This window comes from Microdochium trichocladiopsis, assembly GCF_020744255.1.
Source record: "Microdochium trichocladiopsis strain MPI-CAGE-CH-0230 chromosome Unknown B0I36scaffold_19, whole genome shotgun sequence".
Taxonomy (NCBI): domain Eukaryota; kingdom Fungi; phylum Ascomycota; class Sordariomycetes; order Xylariales; family Microdochiaceae; genus Microdochium; species Microdochium trichocladiopsis.
In genome coordinates, this window is record NW_025763562.1 from 332,258 (window position 1) to 355,689 (window position 23,432).

At 51.9% G+C, this 23,432-nt stretch overlaps 6 protein-coding genes across 6 annotated transcripts; 4 read left to right on the top strand and 2 right to left on the bottom strand.

Moving 5' to 3' along the window:
• Positions 1 to 1,442: 1,442 nt before the first annotated feature.
• B0I36DRAFT_258072 (uncharacterized protein) lies at positions 1,443 to 2,072 on the bottom strand (the record flags this gene model as incomplete). The annotated part of the gene is made up of 2 exons (XM_046151055.1): positions 1,443 to 1,735; positions 1,820 to 2,072. Coding segments are annotated over 2 exons (546 nt in total), but the record flags the coding sequence as incomplete, so codon positions are not given.
• Positions 2,073 to 5,055: 2,983 nt separating this feature from the next.
• Positions 5,056 to 5,890, bottom strand: B0I36DRAFT_356776 (uncharacterized protein; the record flags this gene model as incomplete). Its single annotated transcript, XM_046157678.1, has 2 exons — positions 5,056 to 5,506; positions 5,559 to 5,890. The coding sequence occupies 2 exons, from the start codon at positions 5,888 to 5,890 to the stop codon at positions 5,056 to 5,058; spliced, it is 783 nt and encodes a 260-aa protein (XP_046003954.1).
• A 5,040-nt stretch (positions 5,891 to 10,930) lies between these two features.
• B0I36DRAFT_356777 (uncharacterized protein) lies at positions 10,931 to 11,717 on the top strand (the record flags this gene model as incomplete). Its single annotated transcript, XM_046157679.1, has 2 exons — positions 10,931 to 11,051; positions 11,347 to 11,717. 2 exons carry the CDS (start codon positions 10,931 to 10,933, stop codon positions 11,715 to 11,717), a joined length of 492 nt encoding a protein of 163 aa, XP_046003955.1.
• Positions 11,718 to 13,983: 2,266 nt separating this feature from the next.
• Positions 13,984 to 15,933, top strand: B0I36DRAFT_61116 (uncharacterized protein). Its single transcript, XM_046163094.1, has 4 exons — positions 13,984 to 14,492; positions 14,608 to 14,892; positions 14,960 to 15,090; positions 15,168 to 15,933. The coding sequence occupies exons 1-4, from the start codon at positions 14,207 to 14,209 to the stop codon at positions 15,717 to 15,719; spliced, it is 1,254 nt and encodes a 417-aa protein (XP_046003956.1). The 5' UTR covers positions 13,984 to 14,206; the 3' UTR covers positions 15,720 to 15,933.
• A 2,234-nt stretch (positions 15,934 to 18,167) lies between these two features.
• Positions 18,168 to 19,523, top strand: B0I36DRAFT_437087 (uncharacterized protein; the record flags this gene model as incomplete). The annotated part of the gene is made up of 3 exons (XM_046162883.1): positions 18,168 to 19,188; positions 19,342 to 19,469; positions 19,497 to 19,523. 3 exons carry the CDS (start codon positions 18,168 to 18,170, stop codon positions 19,521 to 19,523), a joined length of 1,176 nt encoding a protein of 391 aa, XP_046003957.1.
• Positions 19,524 to 22,381: 2,858 nt separating this feature from the next.
• Positions 22,382 to 22,889, top strand: B0I36DRAFT_402404 (uncharacterized protein; the record flags this gene model as incomplete). Its single annotated transcript, XM_046161725.1, has 3 exons — positions 22,382 to 22,521; positions 22,543 to 22,636; positions 22,696 to 22,889. Coding segments are annotated over 3 exons (393 nt in total), but the record flags the coding sequence as incomplete, so codon positions are not given.
• Between the last annotated feature and the right edge of the window lie 543 nt (positions 22,890 to 23,432).

Here is a 23,432-nt window from a genome sequence, read left to right on the forward strand (position 1 = left end):
TACATTGGCCGCGGCTTGCATATGCTCAAGGGGAACCCCTCTTCATGCTTGTTCCGCTAACGTGGTGGCACTCATTCGGGGATTATACCCTTTGCATTATATCATCTGCTTTTGGCCTTGGAGCTTGATTGCAGCCACCAGCTCGTCCCTGACTGGAGGGTACCACATGCAAGCAGGGTCGCACAGCATGCGGGCGGGCGCTTCATATCGCATATTGCTGGCACCAACAACATGCACATCACACCGGTCTGAGGCCAGAAATCGTGGCTGCATGGCACCTCGCGGTGCAACGGTGTTTCTTGGCCGAAGCCCTGCGAAGTCCAAGACTACAAGTCCAATGAATACGAAGTCCGCGTAGTGATTGTAGTACCTTAATCGCCGCAAATCCGGCGTGGAGGTCGTTTCTTGGCTGAGTGAGTAATTGGGGCAGTAAAGGCCAGTATCTATCACCGCATCTAGTACGAATTCATCCGCAATTGTTGGGTGAGTCTTTTCTTGCCGCCCTTGGCTAATGATCACGGGGATGCGATGACCTCGAGCACATCTCGCATGCCATCACGTCAAGAGCCGGCCATTTCTCATCATGTCTTGAGCCCGGTTTTGGACGTCGTTGAAGCGCATGAAGCCGCATTTCTCGCTTTCCAGGTGGTTGATTAGGCCCGCGAGGTTCTTAAAGTCTTGGCGGTAATCCCGCTTAGGGCAGTGGTAGAAAGATTGCTGGTCTGCAGCAGGTGATGGAACGACGTAAAGATCAAGGTCAGCACCTCAAGGCGCGCCGGAATGTTTGTGAGTCAAGCTACGGGGAGACTTACGAACTGGGGAGCCAAGGTGCTGGTTGAGGCCTTTAAGGGTGGTGAAGGAGCGGTGGCAAAGATAGCACTCATAAGCGTAGCCGTTCCAGGCGCGCCCGGTGGCTTCCTACGAGTCGGAGCCGTGCCAATCAAGCAGGTTCTTGGTCATGACGCCATGGCTATCTTTGGACCTGATGATACGGTAGATCTGGTCGCGATTGAGATTCGGTGCCTGTGGACAGGAGCCCGTCTCGATGTGATGGATGAGACCGGTCGCTGTGGCGTAGCTGCGGTCACAGAAAGGGCAGGCAATGTTGGTGCCGCGATGGATGCGCGAGTTGAGGTGCTGGGAAGTGGACCATAAACTCGAGCAGCGGTCACCCAAAGTCAGACATGCCCCCCACAAACAGCCAGGGCAAGATCGTACTCTTGTCTATCCACCAGCATTGCAACAGCATTCTAAGCGCAGTCCCTCGTTCTAACAGCTTGTCTGTCTGATTCCTTGCTCCTAGGTCGAGCCGCCTGACAATGATGCTACTTCTTTCGAGGCATTTTCGACCGTAGACTGGGGGGGACAATGCTCAAGGGTAAATCGTTATGGCTCGGTCAGCATTGACTGCAATCACCGCCATTGCCATCCGTGACAATCTGCTATGCCACATTGCCCGCCAGCCCATCCTCTCCACGAAACTCTCTCCACCGATTAGTCGACAATACAAGCTCAGTACATCCCTTGAGCAAGAAACCCCATTTCCGCATGAACCCGTCACTGACCTCCCAGCCATGCGTGCTCCACGGGCGATCGCCCCAGACCACCAGTCCTCGTCGTTCGGGATCGTCGTAACCATCATACACACCCTTGCCGAGATCGTGCGCTAGATCGTAAACGTCTATGCAGTGCGCAAGTCCAATGATGTTGTCTCGTAGCTGTGGGACAGGGATCGCTGCGAAGATGTTCAGCCAGGAAGCTGCCGCCACTGGTAGCGTCGTCCGCACAGGCGCGTACAGCGGTGTTGCCGGTGCGTCACTGTCGTTGGACCAGGACTGGGAAGAATGGGTGCGCTGCTGTAGCTCAAGGTTCGTCGGTTGCAAGTCGCGAGGTACCCTCGCGTAGTCGGGCAGGTTAATAGCTGACACTGGCTGAACGCCTAGTGACTGTGGGCAACCTGAAGGCAGCAAGCCCAGTGTGGAAATTATGGACATGTTAGTTATGATTGCGTGGACGGCATTGTATTGTACCAGGATGATGAGCTGGTGGTCTACCGTCATGGGAAACAGTAGTTTCTGGATAAAGCCAGTGTCGATTCGGATGCAGGCTAGAGTCCATTTGTAGGTACGTGAATGATCAGTTCCAGTGGTGCTGTATTCCAAGAACGGTCTCAAGAGCTTGATAGACGGCAGCCTCTTTGCAGAACTGGTGTTGGCGAGCCGCGGGCTTTTATGCTGAATCTCAACAGTCCGAATCCCCTTGTCTTGCGCAGCTGGCGTATTATGGTGATTCTTTCTCGGCACGAGAAGTCCAAACCCGCCCCACGGGCATCGGAGCGCCTTGCTTGCGAGCTGCTCACTTTGGCGAATAGCTTTGCGCTGGCCCTACGACTTTTTAGGCCAATAGGTCGGATCTTTCCTCGTGGAGTGACTTACGCCATGCCTGCTGTCTCAACCGATTCTGGAACTTCTTCCGCGTGCGCGAAGGGATGGCCGTCGTGACATGGTCTGTATCTCCAGTGAGCCCGGTCCAGGAAAGAAATAAAGGCGAGGAATGAGTGGGTCTTACCGGATTCCAAGGTTCCGGCTCCTGTCCCCGCGAACATCACTTGTGGCTGCATCGGGACGCGTGGGAGTCTGCTCTTGCTCGCCTAATGGCACGGTCTTGAGATTTGACTGCACTCTGTGCAAAGCGCCCATGGTTTCCACTGCGAGTAATCGCGTGCGGCTGTTACGTGCGGAGGAAAAGGCATGACTGTGTGCATGTTTGGATGCTTACACAACCCACTTGGACAAAGACTGGGGTTTCGAACGAGGCAACATCACTCACAAATGCAAGGGCGTTACGCGCTAGCACCAAATGCGGCGCTCCTCGGGGGAGGGTTGTGCCGTTCTGTCAGCCACAGGGAAACCACGACATCGCAATGATTGGCTGCTCTGACTTCCTGACAACAGTGCCTCTCCGCATGTTCTCGCAGCGTCTCGCACTAGGACTACTTCGGGCCATGCACCAGCGCGCGCTTGAGATTGCTCGTTCAAGCTGTGCTCTTTTGATTCGGCAACATGACACCACGGCTTGTCCCGTCTTGTCAGGATAGCGGGCAGTGCAGGTGTTGTCCAGGCAAGGTGCATATGCATCCGCTCAGTCATGAAAGTTTCTCGGTCGAGTAGCCGTAAACGGTGGTCAGCGGCTGCAGGTCAAGCTCCATCTCAATACAGGTAGTCTCAAGATAGCGGGCTTGTATAGCCAAGTCGTCCCAAGGTAGGATGCGGGGAGGAATGGATTATGTTAGCATTATCATGTTTTCTACATTTATTAAAGGTTCTCTCAAGGTAACGTTACTTCCCTTACATATTCTCTATATTGTTTCCTTTACATGCCTATTTTCAACCCTAACCTATATACGGCCTTGACTCAACATTTGTAAGTTCTTTACTAGTGACACTCATCGTTTTTAGGGACCCTTTATTCTATTACTACTAACTTATGCTTTAGGAGTGAAATTAAGCCGTCTTAGCAGACAAGTCGTTTCCTCTGTTTCTGTACAGATAATATTATTAGTTTATGTATAGTGGACGCGATTCCTACAGATCCCGCATCGAAGCGATACTTGAGAATTGATCCCGAGTCATTACGTCTACGATCCCTTGCTTCCTTTTCTTCATCTGGGCAATGATCTCTTGTCTCGATCTCCAGACCTATAAGGTTACGGAATATCTTGACAAGCTTGGAAATAAGGATGCTATTGTTCTCTTCTAGTATTGGGAGTTCCTTCTCACAGAAAAGCTCACTGTGGACCATATCGTCCAGAAACTTAGGCAACTCAGTTTTCAGATACTCTTCGTAATTTTTGCTTTGGTGTCTTTCGCTTTTTATGGTGACTTTTCCAGTCTTCTGGGTACCCCTAGGCTTCGTAACATTCTTTCCATTGACAGCGTTTGTAATCCCTGCAGCTCCTGTTGTCCGAGTTTGAGAATCTCCTTGAAAGCTGGAGGTATGTTTTCGATTACTAACAAATGCCATTGATCCGGGTCCGGTATTTCTAGTCTGCGTTGCCTACTTAACTATATATCTTAACACTGTGATGAACAATAAACGTAATGAACTTCGAGACAGTTTGTCATGACTGTATATTAATATTATCAATAATCGTCGACAGCCATGCAATACGACGAATTGACAGTGCAAATACGTAAATATTATCTTTGATGTACGACTTCTATCCGAATGTTGTGGCTGTACTATTGTTTATCTTGTCTGGAGGGCCAGTGATATGAACTACTAGCCTTGACCACGCATAGTAGACGATTTTCTAGGGGAGGAAGGAGCGCTCTGATATGTTACTTCTTCGAGGTGCTGAGACAACGGTGATCCAATGCAATCCACCCATTCGCCCATTGTTCGTACTAAGAAATAATCAACTTCGGCTCGCCATTTAGGTTCCAACTGAGCAATAAGCGACTCAGGCTTGCCGTTCCTCCGTCGACCCCGACATCTTTAACTCGAAATCAATCCATTACCGCTTTATTTTTCTCACTATTCCTACTGAGAAGTCACAAGGTCAGGCTTCCTATTCCACTATGATTATAGAAACGGCGCGTAGCCTCCGCTGTTTCCTGTTCTTTTACCCAATTCCGACAGAGCCAGCCAGCTTTCGACCGACAGAATCGACGTAACTTTGACCGTCTTCATACTGTCACACCCATTATACGACCACGACAACCTCCAACTCCGCCCCTCTTATTATACAGCGGTAGACGTGAACTTCCTAAAGGGTTCACTACTGGACTACAGGGTCCTTCGATAGGAAGATAACTTAGTTCCAGCCTCATTTCCTTTAGCGGCGCCCTCCTCGAGCCCTAGGCAAGCGAGCAGAGCTTGATTCACCTCCGTGTCATCATCCTCTACTATATCCTCGACCTTCGCCGATAATCTAATCCCTAACCACTTGGTATCCGTTCGTTTCGCCTGAGCGAATAATTACAACCAGCTCATAGCGCCCGGTTGGAAAGTTTTGACCCATCCAGCAGATGAACTGTGGTTGGAGTTTCCAAACTATCCATTGTTCTTCAGCCAGTGTCTCATTGCCAGTTGCACGGCTTGGCGCATTGAGAAAATGCCGAAGTCTCCCGCAGCTATACGGCCCGCGTCAAGCAGATCCTGTACGTCCCTCTCAGAGGCACCGGTTGAGCTGTTACCGCCTCTGTCTCCAATTTGTGGTGGCTTGTCCGATTGGAAGTCGCTCTCGTTGCCTTGGTCGGCCCCGCTAACTGCGCTCGCGTCTGCGTCGCATGTCGGAAACTCAGTAATCGATTTCGGAATGTTGTCGCGGTCGGAGAACGCCATGAAAGAGGGCAGAGCAGTTGCTGGCGTGAACACTTTGCAGCTGGTGGGTTCGAGGAACCCAATGACAGGCCTCCAGCAGGCTTTGATTAAGTCTGAGGCGCTGCAGTCTCGTCGGAATTGATAACATCCGTCTTGAAAAGAGCTGCATAGACCTCTTATTCTGTTTCACGTCTTGTAGTAGGCGTTCCTGTGGGATGTGTCGCGGTATGTACGCTGCCGCCCACACGATTTTGAGTGAATTGTGCTCCAGTATTTTGCCGAGTTTCTTCTGAAGCAGGTTCACAGCCTGCGTCCCGCGCATTGCACTCAGGGACAGAGTGTCGCTGCATTTGATGCCAAGAGCCAGTGCAGTGTCCTTGTCCCCTATGGTGACCAAGATGGAACCGTGGGAGACGTTTGAGAGGAGGCCCAGAAGGCTTCTCTGCTGGACGCCGCTGCCAATCCCTGGTGTGGTGGAATCGGCCTCGTCACGACTGAGAACGCCAAGTTTGGTCACACAATCTAGAACCAGTAACCGGCAACTGTCGACGGGCCGAGGAGCCATTGTGTAATGCGCTGGGTAGCTTCCAGCTCAGTTGCCCAATAAATCTCCTATTTCAAGCAGATCGACGATAGCCTTGAGGTCATCCAGTAAACCCTCACTCGTCTCCTCGCCTATCCGGAACACCTACGGCAGTCTGCATACTTCATCCGCTTGGAAACAGTACCAAACAGCAAGTTACGACTTCCCCATGCCGGCAGGTCCAGGCAGCGCAACACGGGAGCCAAACTGGGACCTGGCGCGTTCCAGTATTGAAACCTTTAGGTTTAGGGTTAGGGTCACTGCTGATCCTCCCCGCGGCGGGACGCAGTCGGGGTCAGGTTTGCAGAGAGGTAGATGACGGCCGATGGGGAGCTCATTAAAGTCGGTAATCGCCTGATCCTCGAGGCGGGATCTGCGTCAGAAAGAAAAGACCATATTGAAGTGCGTCAGCTATTCGCTGTTATGTATCACCACAGACCACCCCGCCATCTGGTTGCTGGTGCAGGCTGGGACAAAGTAACTCCACGAGCGGCCTTTTGGACTAAGCGTACTTGAAGGTTTACTACTTGCTTTCCAGTTCGTGAGGTACTATAGCGTCCGTTGACCTATGCTAAATAAAACCACTGGAGTGTGCTGGCCAGAAGTGAAGAAGCCATTTACATTTGTGGCCCAGGACAATAACATTTGTCGCACCTCATGGTGGAGGCAAATGACCCGGTTGACCATTACATAGAATGCACTACTATAGTGTTGTATATTACAGTACAATACTGTAGCATCAACGAACTTGCAGCTCCGGGTTGCTTGATGATCATTCGCCATACTTGATGGACTTGTCCTGCTTATTCGTCCCGACTACTTCCGACAAAACATTCGGTATCTGTTAAATTTGGGTGAGTCATGGATGGTCGGTTACATTGGTCGAAGTCACTCCGTTGCTAGTGTACCGTTATATACAGGAGAAGTAGTGCCAAACCGTAGTAGACACACTTAAGTACCTGTCATCCTTGTACTTGGCCCTCAACGGTTGTTACATAAACAACAGTATCCGACACGTCTCGGGTGGGGGTTTCTACTGTGCGCCCGCGAAAAGAATGGAACGGCGGCCAAGGCGGATGAGGTTGCCCCACTAGCTGTGCAGTACTTCATGCTAATTGAATTCGTTTCTGTTTCTACTCCCCTTCCCATCACTGCATTCTATTTCCAACATGTTGCAAGCTACCCCAATCAGAAGTCCAGCCTCGCCGTGTCATTCCGCGCGTACGAGAAGCTCGATTCCGCTATATGGCAGAACGGCAAAAATCAGACGTTAACTCTTGTTGGATGATGAGGGGTTTATGACTCAACACCCCTTTCCTCCATAATCACAATTCATGGAGATCTCTCGCGGTGACGTGGTTCCTGATTGACTGCCAGTCCCAGAGACTGACCGGTCAGTGCACCCCAGATGGGTGTCGCCCCCCTCGTCGTACGGCATCCACAGTCTGGCTTGAGCGCCACTAACGTACCAGACGAAGAACAAAGAGGATCGAGGATTTTAAATCGGCATGATCGGCAATGTCGTGGTGTACTTGAGGATGCCAAGATACTGCTTACTTACTCTATCCAGACCCTGAGTCTGTTCCGGACCCTCTCGCTCCTACTTCTATTCCAATACCAGCGTTGTCAATCATTACGGCGCACGGTGTCAAGTTCACTGAAAAATTACATGCTAATCGACATTCAATATAATCCCGACTACGGCTGCACCAATTACGATGTCGACTTCACTATGTAGTAGTCACCTGGCTCGAAAAGGACTCCACCGCTGATTTTGCTTGCACATTCTATACTGGCAAAGGCTGCCAAGGGAAAAGTGCTGGTGAATATCATGACAGATGTGTCAATGGAGTCAACCAATTTGAGTGTGTTTGGTGCAATTGAGAGTTGAAGTAGTAGGTTGAAGGGACTGCCGACCCCAGATCTGCAGCTTCGACGAGACGGGCTTCGCGATAGACAAAATCTCTGCGGAAACTGTCGTTACGATCTACTATCGCCGCTGGAGGCCAAAGGTTGTATAAACAAGGGAATCGGGAATAGGTCACTGTAAAGCAGGGCATCGCGTCGCACAGCTATTCGATCCCGTCGTATATTATCTTCGCGGGCGTGGTCTACCTCGACTCGTAGACTACGAATACCCCTCTACTGCCCGACTAGGTGATCGCGCTTTCAGAAAACGGTAGGGCGAGGAACGAGAGAAGTCTAGAATAGGTAAAGTACTTCGATTGCCGTACGAAGAGTCATACGAAAGGGAGCTCCCGCCTCCTTATCCTCAACAGTTAAAAGAGCCACCATTCCGTCAATCTCGATCTATATTATAAGGAGCAGGATATTGTTACGCTCTATATGCCTACCCATTCGTCATACAGTCGGGCGCTTTAGCCGTCTTAGACGGGTGTATGGTAAAGAGATCGAGAGAACTCATATCACTCACATCTTACAGGAGGACTTCCTCCCAGCCTTTCAAAAGGCGTACGACACTATGATAACAAAGTCGAACATCCATTCAGGCTTTAGAGCAAGAGGCCTAGCACGGTACAGTAGCAGGTTACATAGGCGGCTAGGGGCCCTCGACACGAAGGCGCTCTTAGTGGGCACATCTCACTAAGAACCTCGAGCTACTCTGGGCCTTGTCCAACTCTGAGCCTAGGCCTACTTTGGGGTGGGGCGAGGGTTCATGATCCAGCCTCCGGGGTCAACCGTCTGGCTTGGCGCTGGGGTGGATGTTCTACGCTCTCGACTTGTCGTGTTTATAGGGGCTCGTGTCTCTTCGGTAGAGATGTCACTTCTGGCAATTGGATACTAGTTCAAGTGTTGGTAGGAATGATGCTTAGAACTCTAGGTGAAGCACAAAGAGAGTGACTAGCTAGGGTCAAGGAGATAATTTCGTAACCTCGGGGAATTTCGTCCGGCTCCGAATTATTAGTTTATGTATATTGTTTGGGATCTTTTCGCATGCTTTGGAGTGGCCGCGGAATATGACTCCAGGTCGAAGATCTGTCCGGAGTCTTGCTATGGATTCTTCGTCTGTGTATTTGGCTTCTTTCTTGATTTCCAAACGTATAAGTTCGCGGAAGGCCATCAAAGTTTCAGAAGCCACGAAGCTCCCGTTTTTAACTCTTGGCCAGATCCCCACGGTATAGAGTTCATTTTGGACTTTATTATCGAGGAACTCAGACAACGCAGTTTTCAAATAGTCTTCGTACCCGTGCAGCTCCTCTTCTATAAGTTCTCGATTATCTCTGACCTTGCTTTGATGTCCTTCTTGTTTGGCAATGCTCTTCACCCTCTTCCTCTTCGTGCCCGTCTTAGCTCTTGGTACAACATTGAGCCTCATAGGACTCATTTTGTTCGCAGTTCCTTCAGTCTTCGGAACGCTCTCTTTGATTATCTCCGTAGCGCTCTTCGATTGGAGAGACAAGATAAAGTCTTTTATCACCCAGGAGTTACGGCCAACTTTATTCACCGCTTGGGCCAGTGGCAGCAGGCGTTCGGCCTCAATAGCCCCGGTCTGCTCGAGTATGAATCTACCTACGAGAGCTGCAAGCTGTAGATAGGGTTGGCTCGTTTTGTGGCGCATCTCTTCGAATTTGTTCTTTCTATTTCCCACTTTCCATTTTCTGATTATGTTATCGAGTCTTTTGGACAATTCATCCGGATCCAACTCCTCCCGAGCCAGATTCCGGCGGTACTTTTTGAAAGTCTTCCAAAGGGGGTGAAGTGTTTTAATGCCGGACCATTTTATCTCAGTTAGTTCGCGGGTCAAGTCTTTCATACACGTGTGAGCTTCAAGTCGCTTAATCTTGTGCAGCCTGCTTTTTCCAATTGAGTCAATAACCTGTAGAAACCGGAAGTTTTGCGATACTTGAAACTCTGTTTGTTCCCATGGTTGAACTCCTATTTGTTCCCATTGACCATTGATGCACGAACGAATCCAGAGTTTGATTAGCGATGCAAGGGCGTAGTATGCCTTCGCGTCCTCAATGCTGATTTTGGCGTATTCTCTCGCAATGTGCTTAGTAACGAGCGTGAAAAATGCCCGCAAGTTGATCTGATCTATCCCAACTTCAGCCTCGATCAGTTTCTTTACATCTTGATTCTCGGCAAAAGCTCTAAGCTTCAGCAACAGAGATTCCAGCGGTAATTAACTGGCCCTTCTCAAGGCCTGATCTCGTTCTTTTTTAAAGCTTGCCAACTCGTGGATCTCAGTCCAATCCTTTGCAACAAGCTCTTGAAAAGCTTGCGTGACATGGTTTTGCATTTTAATAAGAACCAGTACTTTCAGCTGAACCCATTTGTACTCCTCCGCCGCGTAGGTTCCTGGGTATATGTACCCACGAGCCAACTTGGCAAAAAGGAACTAGCTCCACGTAAAAGGTTTTACTGAGTCACACGATGTCACGTATCCCTAACCTAACATTGACCAAAGGATGTTTACGGAACCGCCAAGACTATCTAGTTAGAATGAAAAACACAGCGGATGAGACCGCCCCGAGCACGGTGCGCTAGCCGTCGGTCATCGCAGACTCAGCGCCAAATTAACAGGCGACAAAAAAGGGTACTAGTAAGCGACAACAAAAGAGTACTAGGAACCTATACCTGAGGAACTTAGTACTATAGTACCTTACTGTCTGATTCCAGGGCGCTTTTTAGCTAAATCCATGGGACCCACGCGCGCCACACATCTCCGACAGCATCCCTGCACACCGTGAAGTCTCGCTCGTTCTCTCTCTGGACATGTCATAATCAACGACAGGTCTGTGCACGTAGCAGGTCTATCTTATTCTAGCCCCATTTCCCGCGAATTTACTCAACACTCTTTACCCTAAATTTTCTTTCTACCCCCATATTTTTCACTCAATGTGATCCACCGATAAATCCAAAAAAACAGACAGCAGCCGGGTAGCCTCTAGTAGAACGATGCGCAACCAGTCACTAACCGACTTTGCGACCACGCTGGAACGCGGAAAGGATCCCGACCCGTCTTAATATACCTACAGCTTTACGCCGACCTGACATACAATGTCCTCATCTGCTGTAGCCCCGAATGCCGACACGCTATTTCACCATACGGAGCCCAGTGTCACGATCCAGCCTCCGGGGTCAACCGACTGGCAGGGCGCTAGCTTGCTGTTCTGGAAAGGTGGGTTGAGCCTTTGTAATATCACTAACTCCTGCTGTCGTTCTCTCTTTGGGCGTTGTCGTGCCTCTTCGAAGAGATATCAGTCTCGGCAATCGAGTGACCAGTTCAAGTGTGTGTGAAAATGATACTTAAATTGATCGCTGAAGTACAAAGGAGGTGACTATCTAGAGTAAGGGGAATCCTTTGACTATACATCTTTGTCCTTCATCGCTGAGGTTACGTGGTCACCCCCTCCTGTATGACGTTCATGCTTCTGGTGATGACCGTCAGTCTTGGCGTGGTGACGGTCATGTAGCCGTCACGACAGCGCGTATTGGTGTGAAGCTGGGCGTGGCTGACTATCGCCACGTGGCTATCGAGCTAGGTCGACACATTCGAGGACTAGTTATCCAGCAGCTCGAGGTTGATATGGGGGATGAGGCCAACTGTGACAACCCGCAGAACTTTGAGGACCGGCTTACTGGCGAAGCACGCAGGCAGAACAAGGTCGAGTACGTTTGGGGTTTACAGGCCACGATCGCGCCCCATGTGGCCAGATCGGCTTGGCAGCCCTGCGAATGCCCCTCAGGAGCGACAAAGACTGGAGTAATGTTGATGCTTCCCATTCCGCGAATACCTGGACGAGTGGAGGAGGACGAGCTTCCGAGCACCAATTCGAACATGTGAGGACCCCCGGGGCTCGGAGCCACCGCCAAGATGCATCCGAGCCAGCACTACTGGCGAGGCCGGGCAAGTGCTCCTGTGTCGGACTGTTGATATCGCTGGAGGAATGCTTCTTCGTAACTCTCAGCAACCAATCCTATGTCCCCTTAGAAGACCACTTTCGGTCTCTCCATAGAGCGTATGGTTGCAGTGCCTTCGGAGTCATGGATCGCTTTAGAAAGCCGGGTACAATACATAGTAGTTCACCAGCATTTGACGAGACCTTAGGCTGCGCCGCCAAGTGTGCGGCAACGGAAGATATCTTGACAAGGATAGAGGTGCACTGACCAAATGTCAAGCTGCCGTCCAAGAGTGATACACGCGATGGATATGCTTGAAAGATAGAACAGGCTGGATCATATCTGTAATTTGGCTATCGTGAGCGCCCAACACACGACGCGAGGACCCCGGCACAGTGGGGCTTTCCAAAAGGAAGAGGTCGTCCTTGAGTACGCCTTCGTGCACCTACCTATTAAAAATGGCCTTCACGGCATCCTCCTCCCATCATAATATACAATAGCTTTGGGTTTTCTCAACTCATTGGTGTTCTTTGAATTCCATAGAAATCCACTACCGGACTCTCTATTCGAGCGACATCTAGCTGGTGTCCTGAACGGAGGTGGGCGGGAGACTGAGAAAGCGGGCCCACCGTGATCAGCGAGACGTTGCCTGCAAACGATGGCCAAGCATCTGGTCTGCGAGTGTGTGGAGAATACCTCGCTCCATATGCATGGGTGCTCTAGGTTCTACGAGGCACCGGCTCAAGGGCGGCCAGCTACGGGCGGTCAAATCAGCAGCGGCAGCAGCAGTAGAAGGCTTCCGAGGGCACGTGGACCCATACGAGGCAGAGCCCCCGGTGGGCGGCAGTCCAACTATCACGGAGCTGCAGGTCTACTCCGGATTCTGCTGTATAGCGTGCCGATTCGTGACAAGAAGGCGGGAAGAGATTCAGAAGCACCGGGCTACAGAGGCGGTCAGCCATGATCCCAGCCAAAAGGACTGTTCGGCAGGCATAGGCCACGCGCATTGGAAAGAAGTGCGACTACAGTCGTTCTCGTCGGCAATGCACCGCACGCGGTACTGGATCGTAGGAACGCTGGCAGCGGGGCAAGCTACCACGCATGCAAGGGCGGAGCCGGGGCCGGATGGCGGCGGTGGAGGTCAAAACTGTGAGGCCAAGATGGCGGCAAAAGTGGCGACCGAATATGCGGAGCGGGGCCGGACAATCGACAACGAGAGCGGCGTCGACTTTGAAGTCGCCGTGGGTCCGCCAGATGGGCCGGCCGGCAAGGACATGGCCGAGCTCCAGCGCGCAGCTGGTCTGCATGCCAGCTCTGTCCAGCATCCAGAAGGCCCTGGTAATGATCATCGGAGGATCTCGTGTTGTCACGAATTAGGCCTCTGCGTATCGCATTACAGGTCCAGAGGGATTGGCGCGTGAGTATAATACTCGGCGTAATCTTCTGCATTTGGTGGTGCCTTAATTGAGAATCTGACTTTAGGTCGTTGTGGTGGTGCCCAGCATGGCGGGGGAACACACAAAGCAGAGGCGGCTGGGCTTGGCTGACACGATTCACCCCCGCCACCAGGATTTCGGAGGAGGTGGTGTTGTGCTGGTTGGTGCCCATAACGAGAAGGACAGTGGCCAGCCCATTCTGACGAGCTGCAGCTTGTCGAGTTGCTAGATGGTGCTGCCTGCCCACCTACCCAAGCACGAGCTGATTCCCACGCGCCGCGCTGGCCGCCGGCCCACACCCTTGTCCACTAGAGTAGCCGCTGCACGTGGGCCTCACCGCCGCGCGCCGCTCCGTCTCAATCATCGCGCCTGTCAAATCGCGAAAACACCTGCGCTCTCGTCGCTCTCTCAGAATAGCTCGAATTCGCTCCTTGTTCAAAGCCGTGCGCGCCTCCGCGTCTGCGCGTCAGTCAGCACCTCGGGCCGCATCACCCGCCCAAACCAAGCCCACACACCTTTACAAGCTTTTGCTCGCCTGCGCCGCGCATAGCAGCCGACATCCATCCTCTTTGCCTGCTGCAAGTCTCATATCATCGTGGGCAGCATCCCTCCTTTTTGCCACTGGATTGAGACAGGGTCCCCTGCCGCGTGCGCCACGCCAGTGTAGCTCTCTAGCTGCGGATCTTGTCGTAGCTCCTGCTGCGCCATCCGCGCAGCACTTGCCACCACGCCTCCGAGGCTGCGCGCAACTCCAACGCGGCGCTTTGTTGCAGACTCTCCGCTGCTGTCTGGGTTTACTTGCTCTATTTTCCTTTACAAGAGATCGCGCTGAGCTTCAACCGTCCGAGTTCCATCCTCGGCTACCGCTCAGCCGTCCACGCGACCCGGACACGTCGCTTGAATCCCACGCGCGAATATCAGCATAGCAAACAGGTAACGACCCTACCAAAGGAGCACGCCAATCTTCAAGGTTCTAAGAACATACGATTCTGCAGCAATGGCCACCGCTCGCAAGCGGCCTCGGCCGGAGGAGTCCACTGAAAACGTGGCCGACTGCCCGTTCACTGTTATACATCCGGATCCCAATGAGAAGGAGAAGAAGACAAAGCGCCGCGGTGGCGGCTCAGAGGATCGGCCCGTGCCTCCGCCAAAAATTCACCTCCAGGTCTCGCCATTCTCTCCCATCGGCAAGTTTAACGCCAAGGACAACACCATGGACCGCCACTACCAGATCGCTCCGTTTGCCAAGTGGATGGACATGACCAGATATAACAGCTTCGTTTGTACGCGGCCCTCCCTCATATCACCCCCTCCTTTGTCTCAATCTGTCTTGTGATGTCTCCTGCTTCGTCCTCTGACAACTTGTACCTTGATCGATACTGACATGCGGGTGCATAGTGAATGGTGTCAAGTACCACAGTGAAGGCTTCGTCTTCGTCGCAAATGACGACACTATTGAGCACCAGAACCCCGGCGAGTCCCGTCAACCTAGAAAGAAGTCGGATGACAACTGGGTCGCAAGGATTCTCGAAATTCGCGCTGCGGACGAGCATCACGTGTATGCGCGCGTCTACTGGATGTACTGGCCTGACGAGCTACCGGCAGGCACGACAGAAGGAAAGCGGGTCATCAAGGGTAGACAGCCTTACCACGGCAACAACGAGCTCATCGCTTCCAATCACAGTAAGGAATTTTGCGCGCCCAAACTGGTGTGTATCGCGTGGATAGCTGACATTCGTCGTCTTTGCAGTGGATGTCATCAACGTCGTCAGTGTCACGGCAAGCGCAACTGTTCATCAGTGGGACGAGACAAATGAAGATGAAGTACAGCCGGCTCTGTACTGGCGCCAAGCCTTCGACGTGCGAACCATGGACCTCTCGGTATGCCATCCACATTCGCACAGGACTCTGGAAATTGCCTGCTATTGGGACGCTGCTGACTCATGTATTGATAACAGTCCGCCGAAGAACGTTGCCGCTGCAACCGTCCCGAAAACCCCGACAAGAAGCTCATTGGCTGTACCAACAAGGAGTGCCGCAAGTGGCTGCACGACGATTGCCTGGTCCACGAAGCTCTCCTCTGCACTTTCGCACGCCTCGGAACCAACAAACCTCACAAGCCGGCGCCCGTCAAGGACGAGCAAGATAATGAGACTGGCCGCCGGCCTCTGTCACCCAGCGAGTCGGGAGCAGCACCAACGGCGGAGCCTTCTATTGATGTGAAGCCCGAGGAGCAAAACACCGTCAAGATGGCCGATGTCGAGAACGTGCTTCCCATTATCAAGACGGAGCGCACGGGACAGGCGCCAGAACCGAAGAAGAGAGGCCGCGGCCGCAAGTCAGATGCCCAGAAGGCAAAACCATACGAGGGTTATTTCTCTGCCACCATTAGAAGTGACGCCAGTCCGCCAGTTGTCGAGATTACTGATCTGCGGGAAGAAGTGACCGGTGGTCTCAAGGAGTGGACGGAGCGTCTTGACTGCCTTGTCTGTGGTCAGCCAATCCACTAAACCAGGAAACTCTAGCATCTGTTGGCAGAGTTTTGCTGCAGGCATAGACGACAAGGACGATAAAGGTCTGTGGACCAGACGATCGGTAGACGAGATCTCGCGGGCTCGCCCAGTTTTCGAGGCAAGAAGGAAGCCGACCGGACCTAGGTTACCTAGGGATCCTTCGCAGCATGCGTAGATAATGTCCTCAGACCTGCCTACTGTCTTATTCCACCCCACAATCGAGTCAACTTCCAGGGGCTCACACGCATGCAGTGTCGATCATGCACACCGCGATGTCCCTCTCATTTTGGTAAGGCTTTGTTCACCATTTGCGGGCGCAGTACATCGATTTTGACCGATATGATCGCCAAATGTATTACAATAACAACGTGAAGCTCCTTTAGTACGGCGGATTTGGATGTGGCGAGCTTCTCGATGAGGGGCCCATGGTGATTGATGTTGATAAGGAGATCTCGGCTGCCCAGTACGTCACGGGATGGTACCGCAACCAGCGAAACAAGATGAAAACGAGCCGTGAGGTGCCTTGCTTCCATTTCGGGGTACAAGAGCGCCAGCAAGCCGACAGCAGCACAAGCAATGCGGGTTGAGTGGGTACTCAGGGTCAGCCTGCTGGAAGCGGCGGATATCAGGAAGGCAAAACTCAATTACTACACCAAAGCCGTGCACCGACTAAGACCGATGCAAGTATCGTGACTCCAGATTCCTGCTACGATCCCGACTGCTACAGCGAGGCATCCATCTATCACCACATGCAGGTCCTTCATCTCATCCACACTCTCTGCCACGGATCCTTTACAGTCTCTCCTGCCCTCCTTAACTCCTCTCCAGCCCAGTTCGCTTTTGGTCTTCCAAGCGCAAGTGCTTACGGACCTCGTGGTGTCGGAGATTCTTTGTGTCTTTCTTGACTTTCTCGAAAGTTCGAACATAAGCAGGCTGGAGATACTCTTCAATCTGTCCATACGTCTTGTATAGACCCTCGACCAGTTTTTGTCCAACCATCCCTCAATCACGTCACGATCTACGTTAGGCAAGGTTTTCATAGTTCAATAGACAAGGCAATACTTACGTGGTTTCAAAGTCCATTCATTAGCATGGTTATGCAAATTCATAAGTTCCACATCGTCCAAACCTCGGTCAAACAACTCCCAAATGTCGAGAGTGTCTGTGTGCTACTTTCTCTTGAACGTCGTGCCGCGTGAAAGGTTCCTTTGTGCTAACGGCACATGTCAGGGCTTGCCCTGTTGACTCATCTAGAAGGCCGTGCCCTCCGCGCCACTATTATGACGACCTTATCCGCGCATTCGCCTTTTGCGACGTCTAACAGAGATAGATGGAGCACAGCCACACAGCTATCGCGCATCTTCTGGAGCGGCAAATCGCCCTTCGCAAATACATAAGCAGGCTCTACCAAAAGAGGACGGCTTTGATCTGGAGGCTTATTTGTCCTGTTGCGTCAAAATTCCAATCAAGTTGACCTGCTGTCAATTTCGCCATAATATTACGAAATCTACAAGTGCAGAGTATACACGCAGAAATGTAGTCCGAAAGCGGAAACGGGTCTTAGGGTAATGACCTACGTGCCTCCATCTTGAACCCGTGGTCCGCGATTTCAATATTATACATCAGTGGTAAACGAACAATAATTAATGCATGCTCTTCACTTCTCGGCATGCCAGGGGACAAGAGTCAGGCGCCAAGGCAAGGCCCCCGAGAATCACGAGGGCCGAGCACCCCGTTCTCTCGAAACGATAGGAGCCAGTCTATCTCCCGTGCCAGGCACCGCCACAAAACCTTGCAAGGCCTACAAGTGTCGGAAAAGAATGAGAACGAATATAATCGGTTGTAAGAGCCTGCCACTTACGCGAACTTCTGCCCATCAACACCAAGATCATACCATACACCACACTATCATCATAAGTGACTCCACAAAACACAGAGAGCACCGTCGCCGATTCAGGACAGCATACCTTCCCAGGGTTTTGGGGCAACAGATGGTCTGCTCCATGACGCAGTCAGTATCCTCCCCATATTGCGCGCAGGACGTTTATCGCCCGTCCCCACTGCCGCGCATCTCGACCGATGCAGACATCGAATCGGGTGTTAAACCCGCGCAAGATTTGAGTGAGCGCTCGAAGCTCTGGGCCGACATCAATCAGTGCGGTTGGGAAACGGGGAGCGCGATACGTCTCCCTCACGACAAAGCCATGCGCAAGGCTTATATCAAGTGGCAGAAGCATCTGCGCAGTAAGGTCTTGCTTCCGGACCCCAGTGCGGGGCAGGGGAGCGAAGTGGCGATAGGAATGGATATATATGATGCCTATCTCTTAAATTCCAGCTCCTTTATACGGCTACAGGTGCGCTTTCCCTTAAACATCTGGACCAGGCAAGCGCTAATGTTACGACCGGCACCGCTTTCCCCAGATCACGCAAGATCTGGCCACAAAAATGTATTTCTTCTGGGTGACAGAAGGCCCTATTGGTCAATCAGGCCAATTGATCAACACCGCTGAAAGCCCAGACTTGGGGGTACTATCGAGAAAGTTCAGCTACCACTTCAAGCGCTATACTGGCAAGGCGTGGGCACGACGCTACACTGTTTTCCCAGATGAACCACGAGTCAGGCGGTACGAGTTCGTAGAGCTCGACTACGGACAAAACTTACATTTACCGGACCTACCCGACTATACGGCTCTGCACTCGACTGCTCCGGACGAAATCAAAGTCCTTCTGGACTTGGCGTTGTATGGCAAAGTATCAACCTGTAACGACCAAGCCCCAGACAACGGAACGTCATGGTCACCATACACGGCGCCTTTCAACCAGCTCAGTCGCTATACAATATATCTCGCCTTCCGGATTTTGAAGAAGATACAAAGCCTGCTGGATAGCAGCGGCACTTCTCTGAGCTGGAAGGCTTTGCAGCGTCATACAACTCGCTACAGAAAGCAAATTCCGCTGTATCAGGGTCACAGAATCTTCACACCAGTGATTTCAAGCTACAAGGCATTGTACCTCGAGTTACGGCTTCTGTACTCGCTGTGGCCCAATCAGCAGGAGATTTCGCGGACCGTGCACGTTGTTACGGAGCGCGCGATGGTGGACTGGCGGTTTCACGGTGCACTCGCACTGCCATGGCACCATGCTTATAGTTCCTTGAGTCACGGTTTTAGACGCCTGGAAGATCCTACATCGACCGAATACAGGGAACTTTGCCAGTATTTATTCGGCTCGAATCAGCCCACTCACAAGATGAGCTTCAAGATCAAGGATATCTACCAAGTCTTTGTCAAAACCGGAGCGAGAAACGCATATGATGACTGGATTCAGAGTCGCGAGGACCGCGACACCGAGGAGCGCCTGCTTTTATGGCACGGTACTAGGCTCTCTTCGCTGCATGGCATCTTGGATGTGGGTCTGCAGATCCGACGGCGTGGCGTCTTGTACACTGGCACCATGTTTGGTGAGGGTATATACCTAGCCGATTCATCGAGCAAGTCAGCAGGGTACTGTCTAACCCGAGGTAGCACTGGAGATGGTGATGCGGTTCTGCTTCTATGCGAGGCCGACGTCGGAAAAGCTCGCTTACAGAGTGACTCTTCCAATTATTTCGCTCACTTAGATATCGCGGCCTCGCGTGGCCAATACAGGTGCTTTCAAGGGCTTGGTAAATCTCAGCCAGTGCGTTGGAAGAGTACCACCTGGGATATGCGAGCGGCACCTGCTGCCAAAGCAGGTGCTGTGCAGCTGGTAAGTTGACGGATCCTGTAATGCTAGCTTCCGCTGCGTAGAGCTTTCTGGTGAGGGATATACCTTCGCCACGATGGGAAAGGAGATATCCCTCACAAGAAAGCTCTACGCAGTCCAGAACTCTTCGTTTGCTGAGTGCCTCTGGCACGAGATCACTTTATTACATCTTCCGGCAGATGTAAGGTCACAGTCATTGAAACACCAAGCTGACGGTTTTCATTATCATTTTCTAGCCCGACACTCGGATTCCGTATTATGCATCGAACTCGCGAGGGGATTTGAAATTTAACGAATACGTTATTTACAATCCCTCGCACTTGACCATTCGATACATTCTTCATCTGGAAATAAGTACTGCCAGGTAATTGAAGGACGGAACAAATTGAGATCCCGTAGTCCTGTTACGTTTGATAGAGACTCAGCACCGGTGGGCAGCTAGTACTGAATATAGAGTGAATGTAATTGAAGTACTTCGTCCTCTAAAATGAGCTAAGAGCGCACTGAACAGGCGATTCTCTGCAGAGACAGATACAACACTAAATCAATCAATTCATCGACGTCCAACAAGTCTGTCCTTGGCGAGGGAAGCTGAGCGCTGACCTCGTCATCTTATTCCACCCCAGAATTGAGCCAAATCCCATGTCCACCGGCCCCACATGTCCGGCAGGATCCCTGCATGTCCCGACGTCCCTCTCATTCTCTCAGGTAGAAGGCTGGTCGGCTCCATCTGAAGTGGGAGGAAGAACAGAAAACATGGGAGGCTATAGGCAGCTCTAATACGATAGCAGTAGTTGCCAGGACGACGATATCTCTCCAGCCTCGTCTACCTATACAGGGTCCAAGGAGCCGGCTACTCCAGAGTACGAGGCAGACGGAGGAGATGACCAGGTTGAGGATACGATGGCCTTGTTAACGAGCTTAGCTGTTGTGCTCTGCAAGCGGTTGTCATCAGGGAGGACGGGCTCGTTGTTGAGGTTCGAGAATGGCATGAAATCTTCTCCTGCGCCATCGTCGCTATCCTCAGAGCTTGAGTCGGTATTCTTGCGGCGCGAACGCCGTGTTTCTCGTGATGCCGTGTAGGCTAGGGACTATTTGGGCACTGGTGTATCGCAGAATGTCCTGTAAGAATGCTACCGATGAGGTTCCTGGTTGTTTAAGTCAGCAGAAGCACCCTCAACAATCATCGCTATTCCGCAATATGGTTGATTCATCTACACAGCGCGTAAGCGATTATGTCATGGCGCTAAGTATCGCTAACTAGCTACAAGGGAGCTTACCACAACCGTTGGCCAATCACTTCCTATCTCCGGCATAGCCGCCATGCTCTCTTTTGGTCGTGAAGAAGACGTACTTGCAGAAGCCAAAGGTTGGGACAGGAACTATAAGGCGGTAGATGTACATCTCTGGGACTGCGGAAGCCTTGCGTATATGCTCCGTAAATCCCAGCGGGTCGGCTAACGGAACGCTGTGCTTATTCCAGAGGTGTGCAGTCACCCGGACTCCATGTGACGAGTTGGCGCGTCGGCAATCGGGGCTGCGGCAGGTTAAGAGACTGTATGTTGTTCGACGTAAAGTACAAAGAGCTGGTCGACACTGCCATCGCCCTCCAGCCTTAGAAGCTAGGTTGATTTGCGAAGGGTTCCGAACGATAGTGGCAAATCCACGGCTGAGAGTGGACTGAACCTCGGGGGACAAAGGGGCTGGAATGAGACGGATGTGCTACATAGACAGACCATCCATAGGACATGACATGCCCCTCAAGAGAATGAGAGAGACACTGAGGTGTGCACGGTCGACACCGCATATCTGGGGCATGTGGACCACTGGATGTTGACCCAGTTCCGAGAAGGGGCGGGGTGGAAGAATAGTGTATAGGGCTGCACACCAGCGGCCCACCAGGTTACGAGCTTCGATAGTCCCTAGAGGCCAGTTGTAGGAGGCATCGACCTCCTGCAACAACGCCTTGATCAAGCCCATAGGCCAGAGAGCAGACTAGGGTACAGTCCCGGAACGTTTTCCTCACGAACTACTGCAGCTTCGTCTTCCCTCTCGCGAGCCCTCACGACTTCTGGCGCTTTGGTAGCCGCCACCTTCGCCAGCAGCCTGTTTCGGTGCCCGGGCCTAAATATACGTATCGCGGTTGCCAGCGACTTCTTTACAATCTTCTGGGTATCACGACCTCATCAACAGCGTCCGAGTAGAGGCAACTGACCACTCAGATCCTGATTGACACTGTGGCAATATCCCAGGCGGCATCGATGGACTGGCCTCGATTCAGAGGTCCCATAGAGGACAAGAGCACTAATGCAATATGGCATAGCTGTCCAACCAGAGGGAAACAGAAGACATCAGGTTTTGATAAACGTTTACCAGCTGTATGAAGCTACATTATGATGTGGCAGGCCCCGTAGAGCGTTAGAGAGCTACGATCGTCATATTAAGCTCGAGACAGTAGCAGCACGGGTAGGGAAGACGGTGTAGTCATGCACTACGCATGTTGTGTAGCTCTTTCTGTCCTCCTCCATATGGCATGTAAGGATGATTCGGGAAGTCTTTCCAGAAGCGACCCTGCTGGTTGTCTCCATGGTCGTATTCAGCGAGCAACACACTCCCGAGTAGCTCGGTTATTCGGACGTCTAGCACATCGTAGAAATTTCTCATTGCTTCCTTCCAAGTAGGAAACTCGGCATCACTAGGTAGTAGGCGTGGTTGCAGCTTTTGGTGCTGAGTATGGTGGCCTTGGTTACGCTAATGTTGTCAGTAGGGGTCTGTCTGGTATCTCTAAAAAGGAGAGACTAACGTGATCCAATTGAGCGCCATGGCTTCCAGACAAGTCCCGCTCTCTGCAAGACGATGTCGGCGGCAGCACCAGATCGGCAGCCGGCGGAGGTAGTGACGGCCTGACCAACCCGCCTACAATCAATCAGAGCGGATACTTTCCCATCCACGACCGCCCCTTGGCCATCTCCATCGAGACTAAGACTCCCGAGGCAGGCGAGGGCGGTGCTCTTGCGCAGCTGGCTGTGTGGATTTCGTGCGGCCATCGGAGGGTGTACTAGCTGACGGGCACCAGCCCTGAAACACTGCGGCTGCCCAGTCTACCTTTTCTGCGTGTGGTAGGCCACGCGTGGACTCTAGGCTTCGCGATTGATATGGGTGATAAGATTGTGAATCGTATTGTTCAGTGGGCCTTGATCTTTGTGCAATGGCTGACCGTGTAACCTAGGCTCTTGTCGACTTTCCTCACGAGATCGGACATACGAGGACCATAGTTGGGGCGTATAGGCTGTTGGCCAACCTGCGTCGTGTCGTCGAGTGGGCGGACGGCCCATACCGGGAGTGGTTCGGGAGAGTGGTCTTGGGGTTGGATAGTGGGAGCGTGTAACACTTTGTCTTCGGATGGAAGTGTCTATAGTAGGTCTGTCTGTATATATGTAGATATATGTACTAGCCTACATATAGGGAGCAGAAGCAAGCACTTGCCTGAGGATGAATGACCATCTGCCTTGTTGCTACTTTGCATGGCCAAGATTGATAGGAATGATGGAATGACACGAAGTATCTGGCGAATACTTAATAAACTCCCGTCCAGCTTGGCATCTCCTTCTTGGAGCTGCCGGGAGCATGCCTCGTGTTCTTGCATTGCCCACGTGATTCTCTACGTCTCTCTGTCTCTCAACTCGAGATTCTGGAAGGATCCGCGCTCATTTTGGTCCTCGACCTATGGGATCGAATGAGTATTCTGCACAGAGATGGGTTCTACTGAAACCATTGTCTGCTGAGGGAGGAGAATCACATAAAAACTGGACCTTCAACATTGACTCGAGCGGACATAACCTCGGGTGTGGGGAAGCACTTGAGTGAGCCCGTGTCACATACCCTGGATTATTGCCCTGAATGCAATCTCCTATTGCTATCGAGAACCGAGGCAATTCCATCTTGTGGCAAACATAGGATGAATTA